The sequence below is a fragment of the Hemitrygon akajei genome, chromosome 8, assembly GCF_048418815.1.
Source record: "Hemitrygon akajei chromosome 8, sHemAka1.3, whole genome shotgun sequence".
Taxonomy (NCBI): domain Eukaryota; kingdom Metazoa; phylum Chordata; class Chondrichthyes; order Myliobatiformes; family Dasyatidae; genus Hemitrygon; species Hemitrygon akajei.
The window spans coordinates 12195172-12216895 of record NC_133131.1 but is presented as its reverse complement, the minus strand read 5'-3'; the positions used below and the strand labels follow the sequence as shown (position 1 = coordinate 12216895).

Genomic DNA, 21724 nt, shown 5'->3' with positions numbered 1-21724 from the left:
GGCATCTTAACAAACTGCACCACTGCTTGGTATGGAAATTGTACTGCAGCAGATAGGAAGACACTTCAATGGGTAGTCAAACTGCCCAATGCATTACTGGCACCAGCCTACCCACCTTTCAAGAACATATATACAGAAAGATGCCATAAAAGGACTAATAACATCATGAAGGATCTCCTACTCCCATCAGGGACCAGGCTAAGTGGCATCCATGCCAAGATCAGTAGACTCAAAAAACAGTTACTTTCCCCAAGAAGTAAGTCTGGTCAACCCCTCCACCCACTAACTCCACCACTGATTTATTATTTCCCGTCAGTCATCTTATTGTACTGCCTAGCATCACTTTGTAGACGTACAATCCATGCATAGAAGCTATCCTATGTATTGATATTTATTGTGTTTATTATTATTATGCTTTTATCTTTTGTGTTTTTTATTTGCGCTGCATTGCACCCGGAGTAACAATTATTTTGTTCTCCTTACATTTATATACAGGAAAATACATTAAACAAATGTTCAAAGGTTCATTTCATTATCAAAGTATGTATGCAGAATACAAGTCTGAGATTTGTCTTCTCCAGATAGCTATAAAATACAGAAAACCATAGAAGTAGTTGAAAGAAAGACATCAATCCCACCCCACACGAAAAGAAAAATAAGCTAAAACTCGCAAACCTTAACCCCCCCCCCCCACCCACTCCCTCGCACAAAAACTAACAGATCATCCAAAGCCCCAGCCCACCAATCGGCAACAAGGAAGAATGGATGAGAACACGAAAAAGAGCAGAGAACTGAAAGAGGCCTCTGTGGGCCAGATAGCGTATTAATGAGCAGACGGTGAGCCAGATAAATGACATAAAAAACTTGAAATATGGGACTTATCCATTTAAATCCATTTAGTTATGTTTTGCCTCAAATTAATGAATAATGCATGCTAGAAATTCGTTTATGCTTAAGGTTGCCTACCCCTGCTCTAGAGGGTGTTGAGAGTGTATTGGATGACCAATGCATTTGACAACATTTCGTATGTAGTGAATTGGGAATCCAAATGTGGATAATTGCATTTTTGATTAACAATTTTATATGTGCACTAAATCAAGACACCATTTGGTCCGTTGGGCCCCTGGCAACCATGAGGGAGCGATTCTTTAGTCCTATTACCCTTCTTATTTTGCTGTGCCCTGCAACTTGTTATCTTTCACACATGCCAATCAGCTACCCTTGGATTTCATTAGCCTTCACACAAGAATGTTAACACATACGAACTAAATATAACTATATTGAAGGTTGTTGTGATTAACATTAGTGGAAGTGGCTTTCAGATTTACCTGTTGTACTTGCTGATCAGGAGATTACTCAAATGGATGAAGAAAAGGTTTTGATAGATCCAGCAGTTTTCAAGGTTATATGATTTGAAAATGAGCAAATCAATTTCCATGCCTAGCCATGGTGGAATTTGAACTGGTAACCTTACTACACATAGAGACACAGAATTCTTGTACACTTGAACTTTGCTTTGAGCTTTAAGACAGCAAATGAGCAAAATTACTCCATTGACATTGTTATGTCAATGATTGGAACAAGCCAAGGAGAGCATGGCTGCAAAGGATGGGTCTGCGTGATACAAGCAGTGGACAGAAAAAATAATGCCCAACTGAATATAAATGAGAAGTTATTGTATTACCTGATTTAATTTTGTTGTGAGATAAATATTGGCCAAAATATTGGGAGATTTCCTCTGTATTTTTTAAAAGATGCAGCTTTTATAAAGTTATTGCCATAGAGCACTGTAGCATAGTCTGTGCCTAGTCCTATCGAACTGTACCTGGACCATAGCCTTCCATACCCCTCCCATCCCTGTGCTTATCCAAATTTGTCTTAAATGTTGAAATCGAACCTGCGTCCACCATTTTCATTGGCAGCCATCCTCTGAGTGAAGAGATTCCCCTTTAGGCTCCCCTTAAACGTTTTGCCTTTTACCTTTAACCTATCACCTCTAGTTGTAGTCTCACCCAACCTCAGTGGAAAAAACCTGCTTGCATTTACCCTTTCTAAACCCCTCATAATGTTCATCTGCTTTTATACTCATGTGAATGCATAAAACGTGAAGTCTAGCTTAATTCTACTGTTACATGTCATTTTGAGGCACACAAAGGCAGCATTATTTCCAGGAACTGCAAATAAAGTGGTGAGCCTTCAGCAATTTTTTCCCCTTTGTAAGCGGCTTGAGAGACAGTTGGGAGCCAGGCATGAAATGCAGGCATATGTCAGCCATAAAGAACAGTGTGGTGGGCTGATTAGTTTTTGAACCCTGGGTTTTTGTTTGCAGCAACCTGGCAGATTGTATTTTATACATCCTCTTGCTGACATTAAGTCCGTTGTCTTGTTACAGGTCTGTTTGGCATCAACTTCTCCAACGTTTCATTATGTGTTGGTTAATTCATTGCACAGAATTATTACTAACGTAAGTATATCATGCTGTAGCAAGTGCTTATTGTGGTACTGTGTAAGTAGATTTTAATGGTAAATGTATTATCAAAGGATATATATGTCACTATATTACAACCCTGAGATTCGTTTTGCCCGCACCCAACAGGGCGGATAGTGAGTTTGCAAAATACAAAAAACAGTACAAATACAAATGAGAAAACTTATTAATAATAAATAAATAAACAATAAGTATCAAGAACATGAGATGAAGAGTCTTTGAAAGTGGGATATGTGAAGTCGAGTGAACCCTTTGGTTCCAGAGCCTGATGAATGAGGGGTAATAACTGTTCCTGAACCTGGTCGTGTGATTCCTGAGGTCCCTCATGACTGCACCAATGAGAAGAGAACGTGGCCTGGGAGGTGGGGATCCTTGATGATGGATGAGGCTTACGTGCTTAGTGGTGGGGAGGGTTTTACTTGTGATGGACTGACTGGGTCGTATCTACTACTTTTTGCTAGGATTTTCTGTTCAAAGGCATTGGTGTTTGCATACCAAGCTGTGATTTTAATGTTGCATCCAAACTTCTGAAAACAATTACAGTGCTTTGTCAAAGTGATAATGTTAATGAACCCTTGTGTGTTTATTCTGGTATAAAATTACTTCATGAAAAGTTGCACTGAGTTAGATTTTGAGATGAATTTCTTTGTTAAACTGGGGTGTTTTGTTTAAATATATCATTTTTCAGCTGGATTTGAATGTGCTACAGTCTTAAGTTCCAACTCTACTTGTCTTTAAGGACCCAAGGAGTTCATCTGTTCTTTGATTGAACCTTTTGATTCGGATTTAGATTAGGCCGCTTATTACATGTACAGTGAAATGCGTTGTTTGCATTAACAACCAGCACACCTGCAGATCTGCTGGGGGCAGCCCACAAGTGTCGCCACACATCCCAGGGCCAACATTATATGCCCACAACGCTCAGCAGAACAACACGTGAAGCAACAATAACAGCAAAGCAAAACAAGACAACCAGAACAAAACAGATCCCTTTCCCACACCTCCCACCCACACAGATAGGCCTCCAACCCCAGGACAGGCTGTCACCAGGCCTCCAGACCTTATCCCTGGATTCTCAGACTCACACACGTTGGGCTTTCAACTTTGAACTTTATCCTAGGATGCCGATCACGGGTTTCACCTTCGGACCTCGACTTCTAGACTCACACAGATTTCCGACCCCAGTAGCCTGGGCCCTCTTGACTCCTGTGGATCTTTACCTTCAGACTCTGACCCTTAGGCTTCGACCTTCAGCTTCCTGTAAAATTTGCCGGTTCTGCCCAGGGCTAAATTTCTAACCAAAAATTAGAAATAGAAATGTTAAATACATAGACAATAGGTAAACACCTATGAAGAGATGGAATTAGTTTTTTCCCAGAAAAAATATTTGCTGGAATTGATCTTTATCATGATTATCGATAAAGCCATCATAACCCCACCTGTGGTCAGTTAATTAGAGTTCGTACAGTCTGTCTTTCCAAATTAAGCTTTCAGCAGAGGCATCTCTGTCCTGAAATTCTTCAGTGGTCCAAATGTTAATGATGGTCCTTCATCCAAGTGGAGTATAAATAAGGTTCAAATACTGCTAAGGAAGTATCCACTGATCTTAAAATGTAAACAGGAGAGCTCATAGTGAGCATGCACTTTTAAAGGATTCATTCATCGTTTCTCTGGGCACATTTGGAAATTGAATAATTTCATGGTTCTTTGCAAGATTGTTTCCCTTGACCTCAGCCAGTGAAGGATATTTCATTAAAAAACGTGTAAATATGTGCCAGAGTCTCATGAGTCATGCTGTTTGTGGAAAGAATTGGACAGAGTCATATTTTAACATGTATATATTCCCTGATTTTTTTTCAGAACGGTTGAATTGTAAATGAATACTGTTCAGTTTGTATTATTCATAATTCTTAAACTTAAGCTCACTTTGTTTTGTTTGAAAAGAAATCAAATTTCATATTATGCTTTAACACAAAGAGTAACTGTATTTATTACCTTTTGGGAATATTTAGGGTGTAATAGAGAACCTTAAGTATCCCCAAAAGGTCCATGGGTTTCATGGGTGGCAGGTAACATGGTGGTTAGTGCAACACTTTACAGCGCGGTAGCTTTACAGTACTGGTTTGGTTCCTGGCACAGTCTGTACGGAATTTGTACGTACTCCCTGTGGCTACGCAAGTTTCCTCTGAGGGCTCTGGTTTCCCCTCACATTCCAAAGACGGTATTTTAGTAAGCTGTGTGTATGCTATGTTGGCGTTGGAAGCATGGCAACACTTGTGGGCTGCCCACACAACCCTCACTGATTTGATTTGATGCAAACAATGAACTTCACTATATGATGTTTTGATGTACATGTGACAAGTAAAGCTAATCTTTTAGTCATGCATATTAAACATTATGTACTTGCAGCTTGTGATATTTACTTTATTTGTGATATCTCCATAGACTGGTGAAATTTAACATTATAAATTAAGAATGGGAATGATAAACATCTCTTGCATTTGTGGTGGAACATGCAGAGAAATGAGAAACTTTTTTCATGTTGAGCTTATGTATTTATTTTTATTTATTTTAAAACGCAGCGCAGAACAGACCCTTCCGGTCCAACAGGCTGCACCAGCCAGCAACCCACTGATTTAACCCTAGCCTAATCACAGTACAAGTTACACTGACCAATTAACGTACCAAATGGGAAATATATTGACGGTGGGAGGACACCAGAGCACCCAGAAGAGACCCAAGTGGTCACAGGGGAGAATGTTTAAACTCCTTACAGACGGTGCCAGAATTGAACTCTGAACTCCAAAGTCCCGAGCTGTAATAGTATTGCGTCGTCATATGTGTTCCGGATGTAGGATTCTGTGAATATAAGTGTGAGTTATTTTATGTGCTTAGCAAAAGCCGTGGCTCTGTACTTATTACTCTATTATGAACAAGCTAAACACTGACGGTGTTTGTGAATAATGTAGAACAGTTTCTATGATGAGCAATATGTGTCATCTGTCACCCTTATATTACCCTACATGGAAATGCATTTTTATACAACAAACAGATACACTATTCTACTTGAACTACAGTATCCAGTGACAACTCACAGTGTAGGTGACGGCAAAAATGTTTTTGATTCTAACTAGCTAAAAATTATGCCCTTATGTTAAATGTAACGTGATAGCTAAGTAGGCATTGCCCTAAATTATCATGGACTCTAGTTTTTGAAAATAACATTTATTTTAGTGATACAATGAGTATGCTCTTCCTGCCTTTCAAGCCACGCCACGTCCGTTATCCCCGACAATCCCAATTACCCCTAACCTAATCACAGGACAATTTACAATTACCATTTAGCCTAACCAGTATGTCTTTGGACTGTGGGAGGAAACTCAAGCACCCAGGGGAATCCGACACTTTCTACAGGGAGGACATGCAGATCCCTTACAGACAGCACCGGAATAGAACTCTGAACTCGAGAAAGCCGCGCCGTGTAATAGTGTTACGCTAACGTGGCACAATAAACTTTTAAACATTTTATTGTTGTCTGAAGGCTTTAAAGGTTTAACAAAAGCCTATAGATGTTTAAACCACAGATATTTCTCCATTGGTGGCTTGCATTATTTGCTATCCTTTTTGCCGGCTCTCCAGAGAATTTTGAACTAGGGTGGTGTAAGCCTGCCAGCACTGCTCAAGTACAGCCTGATCGTGACTGTGAGTAAAAAAAGTAGTCAAACTGCGTAGATAAGGTGAAAATGGTAACAGTCTTTTTCCCAGGATAGGGATGTCTAAAACTTGAGGGCATACACTTAAGATCAGCGGGAGCAGATTTAAAGGGGAACTGACAGGCAAGTTCTTTCACACACAGCATGTGGAATGAACTGGAATGAGTAAAGGTAGGTAGAATTACAATGTTAAAAAGAGATTTGGATGGGTACATAGATTGGAAAGGTTCAGAGGGATATACGCCAAGCACTGGTAAATGGGACTCACTCAGATAGGCACCTTGATTGCTAAGGATGAGTTGGGCTGAGAGTCTGCTACTATGCTGTGTAACTTACTCTGTACATTTCCTCCTTCTGACTTTTTAAAGGTACTTTGCCTTATCCCACTCCTTCTACCTGCACCATATACCCTGTACAAGGCTGTTAACTGATCTTTTATAGTGGAAAGATTTCCTAAGGCCATAAGACACAGGAGTAGAATTAGGCCATTCGGCTGATGGAGTCGGCTCCACCTTACCATCACGGCTGATTTATTATCACTCTCAACCCCAGTCTCCTGTCTTCTCTCCATAACTTTTGATGCTCTTGCTAATCAACCTCCACTTTAAATATACCCAATGACTTGGCCTCCAGAGCCATCTGTGGCAATGAATTGCACAGATTCACCACCCTCAGCGAAAGATATTCCTTCTCATCTCTATTCTAAAGAGATGTACATCTGTTCTGAGTCTGTGCCCCCGTTCCTAGACTCCCACTATTGGAAAAATCCTCTCCACATTCACTTTATCTAGGCCCTTCGATATTCAATAGTTTTCAATGAGAATCTCCCCTCAGTCTTCTGAACACCAGCGCATATAGGCCCAGTGCTATCATATGCTCCTCATACATTAACCATCTCATTCATGGGGACCATTCTCGTGAACGTCCTCTGGACCTTCCCCTGTGCCAGCACACCCTTTCTTAGATAAAGGGCCCAAAACTGCTCACAATACTCCAGGTGCAGTCTCACCATGCATTCACTTTTACAGTATGTAATTGGCTCTTGGCTTTTGTATAGTCTTCAAAAACATATTCATGTGACAGGAAAGTTTGAATATAAACAAAATAATGTTTGCCATGTCTTAACCGTTGGAGACTTGAAGGATGGTTTATCGCACATCAGTGAAGTTCAATTATGTAATTTTAAAAAAATGATTTATTTGACAAACTTCTACACAAAGCTGCATTCATGTTAAATTAGTGGGCTGCATCAGTTCCTGGCATCTATTGACAAAGTTCACATAGTGCTGCTTGGTACAAAATTAGGTAGAATGTTTTGTATTTCATCACTGATCTGAGTTTCACTCTAGCTTGATCCAATTCTGGCCACTGGTTTTCTTTGTAATGTTAGTCCACTCCCAGTTCTTAAAGGGCAGGATGCTTGTTGCTCAAAATTGCAAATAATATGGCATCAGTAGTTTTTTTTACTGATAGCATATGTAATCATATACTCATAGCATATGATAAGGTGGCATATTTGTACTTTGTTAATGAATTTACATTGAGCTTTTGAACTTTAAATTCTTTGAAGATAGAATGATATGTTATAGAAATCCGCATGGAACATGGGATTTCAAGGTGTGCAAACTCTCTGCCCTCTTCTGGATGGTAATGGAATGGTATATTAACACTCAATTTACTTTGAATAGATGCCAGATCATTGAATTGGAGTATGTTTAAATGAAATGTGTCTCATGTTTTATTTTTTCTATTCCTTGCATCTTAAGTCTGCAGTTGATTGGTGGCCCAAGATCGATGCCGTGTACTGTTACTCAGGGGAGCTCAGAGGCATGTTGGCCGAAACTCTGAATAGGGTGATGCAGAGTTGCAGCACGCACACTCCCTTGCGTTTGACAACGGTATGCCTATTAATTGGTACCTTGTTGGATTATTTGAATGTTTCCATTAAACCATTTCTGCAGTTTTTTCATATCTGTTTGTCTGAGATATAGTTTCTAGCATAATATTTTTTTGAACCATGCCTTCACAAATATATATATATATACACAGTGGATTCTGGTTAATTAGGACACTTTGAGAACCTGTTATGTTTTGGCTTCTCCAATTAGCCGAAGTTTCATGGAAATAGTTAAAAAGATATAAAAAAAACAGCCATTTAAGTGAGTAAGAAATTATGTATTTAAATGAAATACAGAACAAATCAGAACACTACCAATACAGTGCTATAAAGCTATGTATTAGTTCTTAAAAGTTATTGAGAGAGGAATTCATCTAGAGTATGCTGTTGTGTTCTTTTGATTGACTGTAAAAGAAGAAAATCAGACATTTCAAGCAGATATTGGACTGCTTTCATACAAAGTTTTTGACGATTGCATCCTCCAAATCTTCATTTTCATTGCATCATTCAAGATCATTGTCAGTACCTTTCAATTCTTCATAGTTCCTAATTTGTTGAAGTAGTGATATCACTTCCGTTTCACTTCTGGCCATTTCTGGCATTTCCAAGCCTGAGTGCTTGAAAAGGGAGTGAGCAAAACAGTTCTGTGTTGTCTTAATGCTTATTTCTCACCAGCTGTCAGTGACAAAAGACAAAAATCGCTGATTTTTGAACACCAACACATGCAACTGATGGTATTTAAAAACTGTTGGCTCTGATCACGGTGCAATATCTAATGGCCACACAGTGCCCATGACCGATGGTAGTTAGGAACTTTAGCAATAGTCTCTTGCCCCAATTAACTGGCAGAGTGTCACAAATAAACAAAGGCAATGCAGCTATTTTCCTGATTAGTTTCTGTTCTATAAGACTTGTCCCAGATAAGTGGTTGCCACGATTAACAGGTGACCCAATTAACTAGAATCCACTGTATAAACTTACACATTTGCAAGAGTTAGAAAATAAGCTTTCAAATAATTGATATTGGATGGATCATTGGATTCTCCTTTTTCTGTGAAGTGAAGAATTTTTATCTCAGCAGTTATTTTGTAGCAGTTATTGAATTGTATAAGAATGAAATGGAGGTGCAGCAGAAAGTAAATATTTACAGATGTTTTCCGTATAATTAGGCTTGTACAAGAGAAATAATAATTTTAAGAGAAGAGAAAATTTTTAGTTTTAGTTTGGCAGGGCCTTTTTGAATAGGGATAGACAAACCTGTACTATACTGGCATAGATGTTAATGATTCTTGCTCTTTTAAATGTGTAAGTCCGTTTAAAGCAAAATCTTAAAACCAACATTAAAAAGCCCTAATCATTTTAGCAAACGACTGGGCCAATTTCTTGTGAAAGTATGACACAAGTTTTTATTTATGAAAGGCTGCCTCTTTTTTTTTTAACTAGAGGTCAAAGATGAGGCATTTCCTGACAGTGCGCACTGCACTGAATGTTTAGTTACAAAAGCCCATCATGAAATAAATTATAAAAGTGTGGTTCAATAGAAATTAAATGTAGTACAAGGTACAGGTTGAGTACCCCTTATCCGAAATGCTTGGGGTCAGAAGTGTTTTGGATTGCAGATTTTTTCAGATTTTGGAATATATGATGAGATAGCTTGAGATTGCCATCATTTCTGACTCTGAAATGATGTGCTGTCTTCCTCTTATACTTAGATGTGTGTGATACATATGTGTATCACATATATGTACTTAACAGTAAAAATGATTATGTACCATAAATATAATAAAAATAATGTGTACAAGGTAACAACAGCAGCACATCAGCATCGGGAGAATGCCTGAGTCAGCTGTTGAATAACAACAGGCGATGGCAGGCTTTCAGTCTCCACCTGCAATTGTTTTGATTAAAAGGTTACAGTACATTGTATTTGTACTTAACTTTTTGTAGTTTTTATGTAAATTGTAAAAACAATCGGTATTTTAGACTTGTTCTTGTGTTAGGTTTACATCAGCTATGTTCCTGGCAAACTCATTAATGGATTTCTCTGCTGCTTCTTGATCTGCAGACATGTTATTACCACAAAAGATTAGAGAATTTCTTTTCTCAAATTTCTGCGATCACTTTGCTGAATATTCACGATTACCTTCAATTTTCATTTTGGTGTGATAGGTCTTTGCTCGTTCCATGATCAGCGTGCTGTTAAGCGGCATGTGTTCACTCCAATGCTGACAAATCCATTCTTTCAATACAAGATTGAGATCTTCATTTTTCACTTTACACAGTGTTTTTCTACTTTTCGTTCTTCTGTTCATTACATATGTGAGGTCACTTCTCAGGCCTGGCTCTGGTGCACAGAAACCTGTGCATCACCTGGAAACCTTCCCAGCGCCTTGTGGAATTTTGCATTTGTGACATCATGTCACCGCTCAAAAAATTTCGGATTCCGGAGGATTTTGGATTTTCGGAAAAGGAGTACTCAACTTATAGTTAACTTAGCCAAGATAATGCATTTAAGTGTAACTATAAAATATGATAATAAAAGCATTGATTAGTTCCAAATACATGATCACGTTCCCGTTCTAAAATGCAGATGCTTTGACTGCTTCTTTCAATGAAGCAATTTGAGAATAAGGTACTGTCTGTAAGTCAGGATATTTTTCTGCACTTGGTTGCAGAAGCCATGGATCATTGCAGAAGTGACAAATGAAGCTTCACCCCCATTAAATCATTTCACAAAATGAAATGCATCATGTCTTCATCAGACCTGCTGTTTCATACTGATCAGGATAAAAGGCTTCATCCAAGTAGTATATAAATCATTCAAGTGTTTTAGCTTTTTGGACACAAATCTATTTTTTCCTATCTTTTACTGTCCCTGAAAATTGTCATAATCCGTAGCTGGGCAATAAGAAGTACTAGACAGAAGGAAATGATCGGAGCAATAGCTTTTAACCTTGTCATAACTTGTAGTATGGATAATTGATGTTTACAGTTTTTTCACATTGGACACCTGCTCTGTGTGTGTTTGTTTTACACTGTAGTCTTTTTTACACATTGGTGTTGAATTGGTACTACACAACTGGATGGAACAGGTAAATTTTTGTGCTTGTCTATCACTGGTATTTTAGATTTTCAATACCTATCGTGCTAAATTTAGCTTTAGACCACGATGCCCCTTTGTAGATTAGGGAGAGAAAAAGTGACTTATTTTCAGAAATACATGTAAAGGATTATTACTAGATGGGAGCACATGGATAAGTTTACGGAGCCTTTTGAGCTTTTAGTTTGTTGCGTAACTGAAAGTTGTTAATAGTAGTGTTTCTTTTCTGTTGTACGCATTAATTGGATGAGGTAATGTTGTCACTCAGTTTTCTGAGGTTTCTAAGAGTGTGGAATACATTGGATATAGGTAGATTGGAGCATTCCGATATAGTTTATGGGGAGGGAAGGGGCATTTATAAACATGCAAAATCTTTCATTTCATAATCCATTTGTAACTATATGTTTAGTGTCACCTGTTCGGTTAGGTAGCAGCTGTTTAACATGGCTACTCTGACATTGATTGGTGGTGCTTTGTCTTCTGCTTTATTTTCTGTGCTTATTGGCTGCTGTCGCTCACATGATCAGACGCCAACCAGTCACTGTTTTGCATGGCAGTGGGCTTCTGTTGCTGTAAGTATGAATCATAGTAACTACCACAGAAAAGCAATTAGACCACTGACTTTTCTGTGCTTAGTTACGTTAGTAAACACAATGTAATCTATCTAGGTATGAATACGTAGCATGCATTCACCTTCTCAAATAAAATCTTAATTATTGAAAAAAAAATCTGATTAAATTTAAACAGCTCCTTTTCTGCCATGCATTTACTAATGTTTTGCATTTTGTTTCATTGTTTTATAATTGTTTTTTAATGTACATAGTGTTTTTAATAAGTTGTGTACACATATATGTATGTACGTCCATAGAAGCTAGAGTTAACATACAAATCAAATCTTTGGTACATTCAAAACAAGAGCAGTGTTTTATTTAGAATGATCAACTGAGCTATTTTGTTTATTTTCATTTCCCTCTTTTCAAAAATTTATTTCAGAGTCTTACATTCAAGGAAAAAATGACAAGCCTTAAATTTAAAGAAAAACCAACAGACTCGGAAACTCGAAGTTATAAGTTTTTACTGTTGGCCATTGTGAAATTAATTCACGGAGACCCAAAGCTTATGTTACATGTAAGTGTAAGTGTTGGAAGGGCCATGAAGATGAATTTGGAAGGACTTATTATAACTGTCAAGCCTGTACAATTTTGCGACCAATTAACAAATCTGTTCTAGTAAAGATAACAATATCGATCAATGGTTTGGAAGAAAGAATACCAATTTTAGTAATTTGCTGGTGCTATTTGTAAGTTTTAATGATGCAATATAGTGATTCATCAACACTATAGATTGCAGGAGATGACTTCTAATAGCTGGCAAAGACAACAATATAAAGAAACTTGAATTTGTATTTTAAAACAAACTTTCTATGATTTTCAAGCATTTTTTGTAATTTCCTAGTTAAAGTATGTGTTTTCTATCATGTCACATAATTCTTGAAAAAATATGATCGGAGTAATTTTTCTTCTGGTTGAAGTTAATGCAAATACTCAAGTGTCTTACGTGTTGTGGGCTTTATTCAATTTGATTACAATGTGTAACTTAGCCCTTAAAGGCTCTGAGTGGCAATATGAAGCTATTCCCTGCAAACTGATGAATAAATAATATCTTCAGGTTTCATGTTCATGAGATCGCCAATTTAAAAACAAAATGATGTTTACTGTATGGATGTTAAAGTCGCACAGCTAGATTTCTTTTTTTTTTGTTTTCCATTTCGTCTTTTGAACTTACACAAATTATTTTTGTGCTGTGCAGAATCCAGGGAAGCATGGGCATGAAATCCAGAACAGCACTGCTGAGCTGATAACTGGTCTAGTTCAGCTGGTTCCACAGACGAGCATGCCTGAGATAGCACAGGAAGCCATGGAGGTGAGAGCATTAATTCAGACACTGAATCAGTGTCAGGTTTATTATCATTAACCTTCGTTTATTATCCTTTGGGAGGCACCGCCTTTTGAAGATTTCATTGATGGTGGGGATGGTTGTGCTTGTGATGGAGCTGACTGAATCTACGACTATTGATCCTGCACATTGGAACTTCCATTCCAGGCGGTGATGCTCTCTACCGTATATCTATAGAAATTTATAAGACTCTTTGGTAAGATCCCTAATCTCTTGAAATTCGGAATGAAGTACAGCCCCTTCTCAATGCGTTGGGCTCAGTATAGAACCTCAGAGATCCTGACACCGAGGAAGTTGCTCACTTATTCTACCCCTGACCACTCAATGAGGACTGGTGTATGTTTTTCCAGCTTCCCTTTCCTGAAGTCCACATTCAACTCCTTGGTCTTGCTGATGTTGAATGTAAATACATTGAGGTGACGTGACTCAACCAGGCGATCTATCTCACTCCTGTAGGCTTCCTCATTGCCATTTGAGATTTTGCTAACAGTAGTGATGTAAAATGGTGAATTGGTAGATGGCATTTAAGCTGTGATTAGCCTCTCACTCGTGACTGTTGAGAGGGAGTACAGCAGTGTGCTTATATTGATTGTCAGCAAGGAGGAAAGCTTCATTTCTGATCAATCACATTGGATGTTTCATTAAAACTGTTTTATTTTGCTATCTTTTGTTTACAGTTTTGGGGAAGAATTTTATCCAGAATATCACTATCTTTTCATATTGCCGATAGAACTACTTTGCATTTCCAACATTTAATGCCTTCCTTGTACATTATGTCTACTTAAACGGTAATCTTGAAATTGAGGTATCTATCCAGACAGACAGACAGACATACTTTATAGATCCCGAGGGAAATTGGGTTTCATTACAGTTGCACCAACCAAGAATAGTGTAAAAATATAGCAATATAAACCACAAATAATCAAATAATTAAAAGATAATCCACTGTGTCCAAAGAAAAGTAGCTCTATTATCAGAACATTACTACAATGAAAATTTATGACTTGAGATATTAATTTGTTGATTGATTATTGGAAAAAAGAGATTTGATCAAAAGCATTTTTGGGCATTGTGCCAAGTTTCTATTTGCTCTCGGATAAATTTTTTCTTACAATTTCTATTTCTAGGCCTTGTTGGTTCTTCATCAACCAGAAAACATAGGGTTATGGAACCCAGATGCACCAATAGCAACTTTCTGGGATATAAGGTAAATCTCTGTGTATTCATATACCGAATTCTGCTTTGTCACTATTCCTTTTTCACAATGCAGTACATGTGTGGAAGTTGGTGTTTGTTAGGTGTACCAACTTTTTTTTATGGTGAGTAAGACCATAAGACATACAGTAGGAACTGAATTAGGCCATTTGGCCCATTGAGCCTGCTCCAGCATTCCATCATGGCAAATTTATTATGCCTCTCAGCCACATTCTTCTGCCTTCTTCCCATAACCTTACTAATCAAGAAGTTATCAACCTCTGCTTTAAATATACCCAGTTATATACCCAGTTGTCTCAGGCCTCCATAGCTGTCTAAGGATGGCAATGAATTCTTCCGATTCATCACCTTCTGGCTATAGAAATTTTTCCTCTGTTCTAAAGGGACATCCTTCGAATTGGAAGCTGTGCCCTCTGGTCCAAAGCTGCCCCACTATAGGAAACATCCTCTCCATGTACAATCTATTTTGGCCTTTCAGTATTTGATAACTTTCAGTGAGATTCCACCCCCCCCACCCCAACTCATTCTTATAAACTCCAGCAAGTACAGGCCTAGAGCTATCAAACACTGACACCGTTAACCCTGACGTTCCTGGGATCATCCTCGCAAGCCTCCGCTGGGCACTCTCCATTTTGTATTTAATGTTTCAGTAACATTTGAGTAATAATGTAAATATATTGTTTGATTAAGCATTCTTTGTTTTTCACATAATTCAGTACAGGTTATACGTAAAAGTACATTAATGGCATATGTCAGCACACCATCACGTCATATGTGTTCACCTCGCTAAAGAATATCAGAGAGTACACGTTTGTCTTGATCTCATTGTGTTTTTCTTTCAATTAGTTTTACGTTTGGGAGTTTCAAAGCATAACATTCCCCAATGCCAATACATCCTTTCTTAGTTAAAGGACCTAAAGCTGTTCTTAATACTCTGATTAATGCTTTATAAAGCCTGAGCATTACATCTATTTTTGAATTTTCTACCTGCTTTGAAAATAGTTACACCTTGATACATCATACCAGAATGCATGACCATACACTTCTCAACACTGCTTACCTCTGCCACTTCTTTACCTATTCTCCAAATCTGTGTAAGTCCTTCTGCAGACTTCCTGCTTCCTCTACGCTACCTGCCCCTTCGCCTACCTTCATATCGTCCACAAACTTGACCACAAAGCCATCAATTCCGTCATCCAAATCACTGACATTGCGTGAAAAGAAGTGACTCCTGTGGAACACCGCTGGTCACCGGCAGCCAACCAGAAAAGGCCCTTCTTATTCTCACTCATAGAAACATAGAAAACCTACAGCACAATACAGGCCCTTTGGCCCACAATGTTCTGCCAAACATATACTTACTTTTGAAATTAACTAGGGTTACCCATAGCCCTCAATCATTGCTTCCTGCCACTCAGTCAATCTTTTATCCTTGCTAGTATCTTTCCTGTAATACCATGCACTAAGTCAACCTTGTGGATTGTTCCTGCACTGTCTCCAGTGCAGATATGTTGTTTCTAGAGTATGGGACCAAAACTTTGTGTAATTTTGCCAATGGTCTGTGAACTAAAATGGCAATATTCCATTAGCTTTCCTAATTACTTGGCATCCCTGCATGCAGTTTCAGTTCTCAGCCCTGTAGAACTGCCTAGCACTAAGAATCTTTCTGAAATTCTGATCTCTTTTTTCGTAATTACTCTATTTTGTGTTGAAAGCTCTCAGGTTCTGTTCTTCATCTGTAAGAAATTGATTGCTCATCAGGTGCTGAACAGCACAGAAGTTCTCAAATGGTTGCGGGAGATTCTTATTTGTCGGAATAAGTTTCTTTTGAAGAATAAGGTAATACTTTCTGTGATGTATTAGCGATTGTTTTGGGCAAAGAAAATTATACACCATTGTCCTACCCCCGTGAAAGAATGAAGGCCTGATACATGTAAAAATGTAGATCTTTGTTGCAAAATAATGATTATTGGTTTGATAGTTTTAATTAATGGAAAGTTAAGTAATCTGTGTAGGTAATCTTTCACTGTATTCTAAGGATACAAAATTTACTACATCAGTAAGTCTATTTGATTGTTATCTTGAACTCTATTGACTTAGGTAAATAAGTTGATGGTATTTGATGGAGGAGGTAGTTTTTGAGGGTCTGATTGGTAATCTTTGCTCACCCTTCACACAGTTTTATTTTATTATAACCCTACTTACCCAGTCAAGTATGAGTTACTCATTATCAATAGTGATGAACACTGATAACTAGGATTGAAGGCAATACTCACCAAGATGATCTGCCTGTTTCCTTTACAACTTCATAAAGGCTCACTGTCAACCTCTTTGCAGCTACTGTGTTAATGATCATTGGTTTACTATTAGTCAAAGGTGGAAGTCCAACTTATTGTCATATGCACATGTGCAATAAACCTCTCACAGACACGAAGCATCACATACTGTAAGCAGCATTCACAAGAAAATCATAAAGTGAACACTGTTTCTTACAAGAACAAAACATAATGGAACAAAAAGTTGATTTTAGTATGTAGATTTAGAATGGAGTGATACATCTTTTTAAGTGTTAAAAGTAAAATGAAGTAAGTATAAAAATGGTGGAAACACTCAGTGAGTCAACTAACATAGACTGCAAACAAAGTTAATATCTCAGTTTATAGTCGCCACATCAAAACTGAATGCTACCTGACCTGCTGAGTGTTTCCAGCATTTTGTGTTTTCATTTCAGACTTTCCGCATCTATTTTTTTTCTTTTTATTATTTGCAGTAAATTTACTTTATTTTAGGGTTAAGAGGAAAAATGACAGGTCTTGTCAACGATCTCATTTTAATGCCTGGTATAGTATTTGCAAGCAAAATGTTCCAGAACTGCAGCAGCAATGTGGTTGCTCTCCTGGGTAGGTGCAAAACTGGAAATCACTTTCAGAACAAAAATGGTATGACTACTTTTGGGAGCTGTTATAGATTTTATTTGACCTCCTTAAGGAAGAAGGTAATAAAATTAAATTTGTCATTCGATTCTACTCAATAGTTTAATTTTACTGTCTATAAAGGCCAAGAGTTTTCTCAGGCTTTTGATTCTGAGCTTCTAACCTGCTGCACCTCCTTCACAAAACATAATCAATAATGTGCTTATTCAGTAGGAACTTGTAAAAGTAGTCTGTTCCTTTTCTATCCTCACATTGTCAAGACACCAAAACATTTCCAAGTACTTAGGAATGGGATGTTAAAGATGCATAAGATGTTGATGAGTTGTAATTTAGAGAATTGTGTCCAGTTCTGGTTACCTACCTACAGGAAAGATGGAAAGAGTACAGAGAAAATTTACATGAACGTTGCCAGGACTTGAGGATCTGAATTTATCAGGAAGGGTTGAATAAGTTAGAACTTCATTCCCTGGAACGTAGAAGAATGAGAGGAAACTTGATAAGAGGCTCTGTCGTGGGCAAAGTACTGGAGAGTTTAACATCGGTAGCTGAGCGAAGGGCGCTGAGTAGGCTACGGTCAATTATGGAAAACCCTGAACATCCTCTACATAGCACCATCCAGAGACAGAGAAGCAGTTTCAGCGACAGGTTACTGTCGATGCAATGCTCCTCAGACAGGATGAAGAGGTCAATACTCCCCAATGCCATTAGGCTTTACAATTCAACTGCCAGGACTTAAGAACTTTTTTTTTTTAAAGCTATTATTAATGCTTTTTGAGTTAGTGATTTAGATGCATATCATATTATTACTGAGTTAAGTATTGTATGTACAACAAGTGTATGGGACATTGGAAAAAATGTTGAATTTCCCCATGGGGATGAATAAAGTATCTATCTATCTATCTATCTATCTATCTATCTATCTATCAAAATTATGAGGGGTATAGATAGGGTAAATGCAAGCACTGATGTTGCGTGAGATTAGAACTAGAGGTCATAGGTTAAGGGTGAAAAGTGAACTGTTTGAGTGAAACATGAGGGTGAGCTCAGAGGGTGGGGAGAGTGTGGAATGAGCTGCCAATGGATTCTTGCTTCGAGTTCAACATTTAAGAGAAATTTGAATAGATACACGAATGGGAAGGGTACGGAGGGCTATGGTCCAGCTGCAGGCCGATGGGACTAGGCAGATTAATAGCTCAGCATGGACTAGATGGGCTGAAGGGCCTGTTAATGTGCTGTAGTTTTCTATGACCACTTATCACACTTATGATGGAGAATTTTTTTAATATAAATTCCTAATTTCCCAAAATCAGTGAACATTGAAAATAGAATTGTGAAAGAATATAGTGTGCCTTGCTGTATGTTTGTATTGTGCTGTAACTGGATTAAATGTTAATATTCTGTTATAATGTGCTTGGAATATTAAGTCTTTTTGGAAGCTATATGCATGGAATATCGTTGCACCTTTAAAATCTGCTTGAACTAATTCGCAGCTCTTTTGTTTATTTCTTTGATTTTGTTTCACGCACAGGAGAGTGCCACACTTGGCAGCGGGATCCCCATTTGCCGTCAGGCACAGACGAAACTGGAAGTGGCACTCTACATGTTCCTCTGGAGTCCCGACATAGAAGCAGTTCTCGTGTCCATGTCCTGTTTCCGGCACCTTTGTGAAGAAGCTGATATTAGGTGTGGAGTTGATGATGTGCCTGTCCAAAGCATCCTCCCGAATTATAACACTTTCATGGAGTTTGCATCAGTCAGCAATATGATGTCAACAGGTAGATTTAATGTTTAATGACCGTCTACTTACAGCTCAACTTGATATCCAAATTCCGTTAAATTGTGTAAAATTACCAACACTTACTCCATTGGATCTTCTGCCATCCTGTGTGTTAAATTACTTTTAACATTGAAAATGCTATGTTGTTACTTGAAATTTGAGGCAGTGTGGCAAGAATGAGATTTTCTCTGCCAGCAATTGAAATTGGGAGTGGTGGTGTTATGTTGGAGGTTGGGCTGATGGAGGTTTTGGATAGCTTAAGAATTAAAATTTTCTTTTCTGCTTTTAGATAGTTTAAGAATCAGCATTTTACCTACAAATATATGATAGTTTATTAATGTGTTTTTCATGTCCCAATTATTGGGCTTGTTTTAGTTAGGTGGATTGGTGCAGTAGATGTTGAAGGAAAATGTAGATCAGGCGAAATTGCGTTTCCTAATGTCTGTTGAATTTAAGTCCAGTGTTTAGTAAACACTTTTGATGGGCAGATTCTGGAGATGATGAGAAATCATTCCTCTCCAGTGTCTTCTAATGTTGGTGCAGCTTTTAAAGCTAAAGGATCAACCTTTTGGAAATTTTTGAAGTAGCAAAAAGTAGACCAAGTCCATGAGAAAGTTACTGTATTGCAAAATCATGGCTAAAATGTCAAAAGTGGAACATTTAGCATAATAATTAAGCTGGCTACAGAATGGAAATGGAAAGCAGGGATTGAAATAGCTCCTGAGATTGGGAGGTGGGGTTGGACAGGATTTGATTTTATAGTACAGGTTCAGTGTGAAATGAACCTTTAGGCTCCCCTATTATAACATTTATATTTTCAACTAGAACTATCCTTATGTAATGTGTGTGAAGGCAAATAGCAAGTCTAATTTAGAATTTTGTCTTTTTTTATGAGGCTGATTTGCTAGCTAGACATAAATGGAAAGCGTGCAGGGAGCCTGCTGGATTCGAAACCAGGACTGCTCACCTCGAATTCCAGTCTGGCCGGTCAAATTTTGAAGTGATATTTTGTTCTTGTTATCCTTTTGAAGAGTTGCTCTTCTTTCTGCTTTCAGTGCTAATGAGTTGGAACTCGAAAGTCCCAATATCACACTCACACCACAGCACCTCAGAGGAGTTAACATAGAATGTTGTGCTTCTCATTTGGAAGCTGTCAAGCAAATGAATCTTGATCACAGTTGATGGCTCCTTGTCTCCAAGTTTCTGTTCATGTGTTTTATTTTTGTTAATTCCATTCTACAGGGCGGGCAGCTCTTCAAAAGCGGGTGATGGCATTGTTGAGGAGGATAGAGCATCCAACAGCGGGCAACACTGAGGTAAACCTTGAGATACTTTGGCCTTAATTTGTTAAAGATGCAAAAATGCCCTTTTCTATTGTGCACGTTCCATCTGAAGGTTGGCATTTTGACAGGTGATGCTTAAGCAGTTGCAAATTGTAGTACTTGTCTCAAAATTTAGGATGAGTCATTTGGCTTTCTCTTGGTTTTTCCTTTCAATGCCTTCTCTTCGTGCTGAATTCCTCAGTGAAGTTTGGCGAATGGTGTATTATCATAGAAGTGAACAGTAACTGCAGTTGCTAATGTTAATCAGCTTATATCAAAGGCTCCTGCTTACTTGAGTGGGTAGAAGCAACCAGTGATGATGTATCAATCGTCTTCATTGGTTGTAGCAATTAATATTAAAGTTGAAAGGTCATATTGCAGCTGGATAGGATTTTGCTAAGGCCACATTTGGAATATTGTGTACAGTCTGTTTACAACACTTCAGGTAGGATCTGCAGTCTCTGGGTGCAGAAGAGGTTACCTAGTTTGGAATGTATAAGCTACAAGAAAAGGTTAAGTCCATTTGGATTTTTTTCTCTGTAATGTAGGAGGCTCAGGGGTGACCTGATAGTAATATATTAAATTACCAAAGACCTACAGAATAGAGGGTAGATTTTTTTGTCCCGTAGTGTGGAAATGAAAATGTGATAGATAATAAATTTAAGGTGAGTGGGTGAAAGTTGTTAAAGGTTTGCAGGGCAAGATTTTTGTTAATATAGAGGGCAGTAGGTCACTCGAATGCACTACTAAGGGAGGTGCTAGAAGCAGATGCATTCACAACTCTTAAGGGGCATTTAGATAGACACTTGAACAGGCTGGGAATAGAGGGCAAGAGACAAATAGTATTAATTTAGATGGGTGCCACAGTTGGCCAGGGCTATATGTCCAGTTTGAATCTAATGTAATCAGTTTCAGATTATAGATTTGGATTTATCACATGTACTGTACATCAAAACATACAGTGAAATGCATTGTTTGCATGAAAAACCAATAGACCCAAGGATGTGCTGGGGGCAACCCACAAGTGTTGGCACAGATTTCTGCACCAACATAGCGTGACCGTGATGTAATCATCTAGAGGACTGTCCCCAGCTGTGTTAGCTTTAGTAATAGAAGATTAATTAGTTAAGGATCCAAATTATGTATACTCTGCCACAAATGCCAAGACCACGGAATGTTAAACCTACAAAATCTCTGTTACGTTAACTACGTTTTTTCTGAAATGCATACTGTAGTATTTGGTATTTGTAAATAAAACTTAACGACATTCAGCTTTGTTAAAAACAAATGGAGCCTCTGTTCCCATCTGTGACAGCCAAATTT

At 38.0% G+C, this 21724-nt stretch overlaps 1 protein-coding gene across 6 annotated transcripts in view; it reads left to right on the top strand.

The window, feature by feature from the left end:
• The window catches only part of LOC140731641 (neurofibromin), a 359419-nt gene that overhangs the window by 112409 nt on the left and 225286 nt on the right, over positions 1-21724 (top strand). For 5 of the 6 annotated variants that reach the window (XM_073053261.1, XM_073053258.1, XM_073053260.1 and 2 more), the window contains exons 11-18: positions 2393-2464; positions 7968-8099; positions 12192-12326; positions 13008-13121; positions 14282-14361; positions 16085-16208; positions 18831-19077; positions 20322-20395. In XM_073053261.1, coding sequence (XP_072909362.1) covers positions 2393-2464; positions 7968-8099; positions 12192-12326; positions 13008-13121; positions 14282-14361; positions 16085-16208; positions 18831-19077; positions 20322-20395 — 978 coding nt within the window. Of the gene's footprint in view, positions 1-2392; positions 2465-7967; positions 8100-11725; positions 11771-12191; positions 12327-13007; positions 13122-14281; positions 14362-16084; positions 16209-18830; positions 19078-20321; positions 20396-21724 lie in introns of all 6 variants that reach the window. The other variant, XM_073053256.1, reaches the window with a different exon arrangement.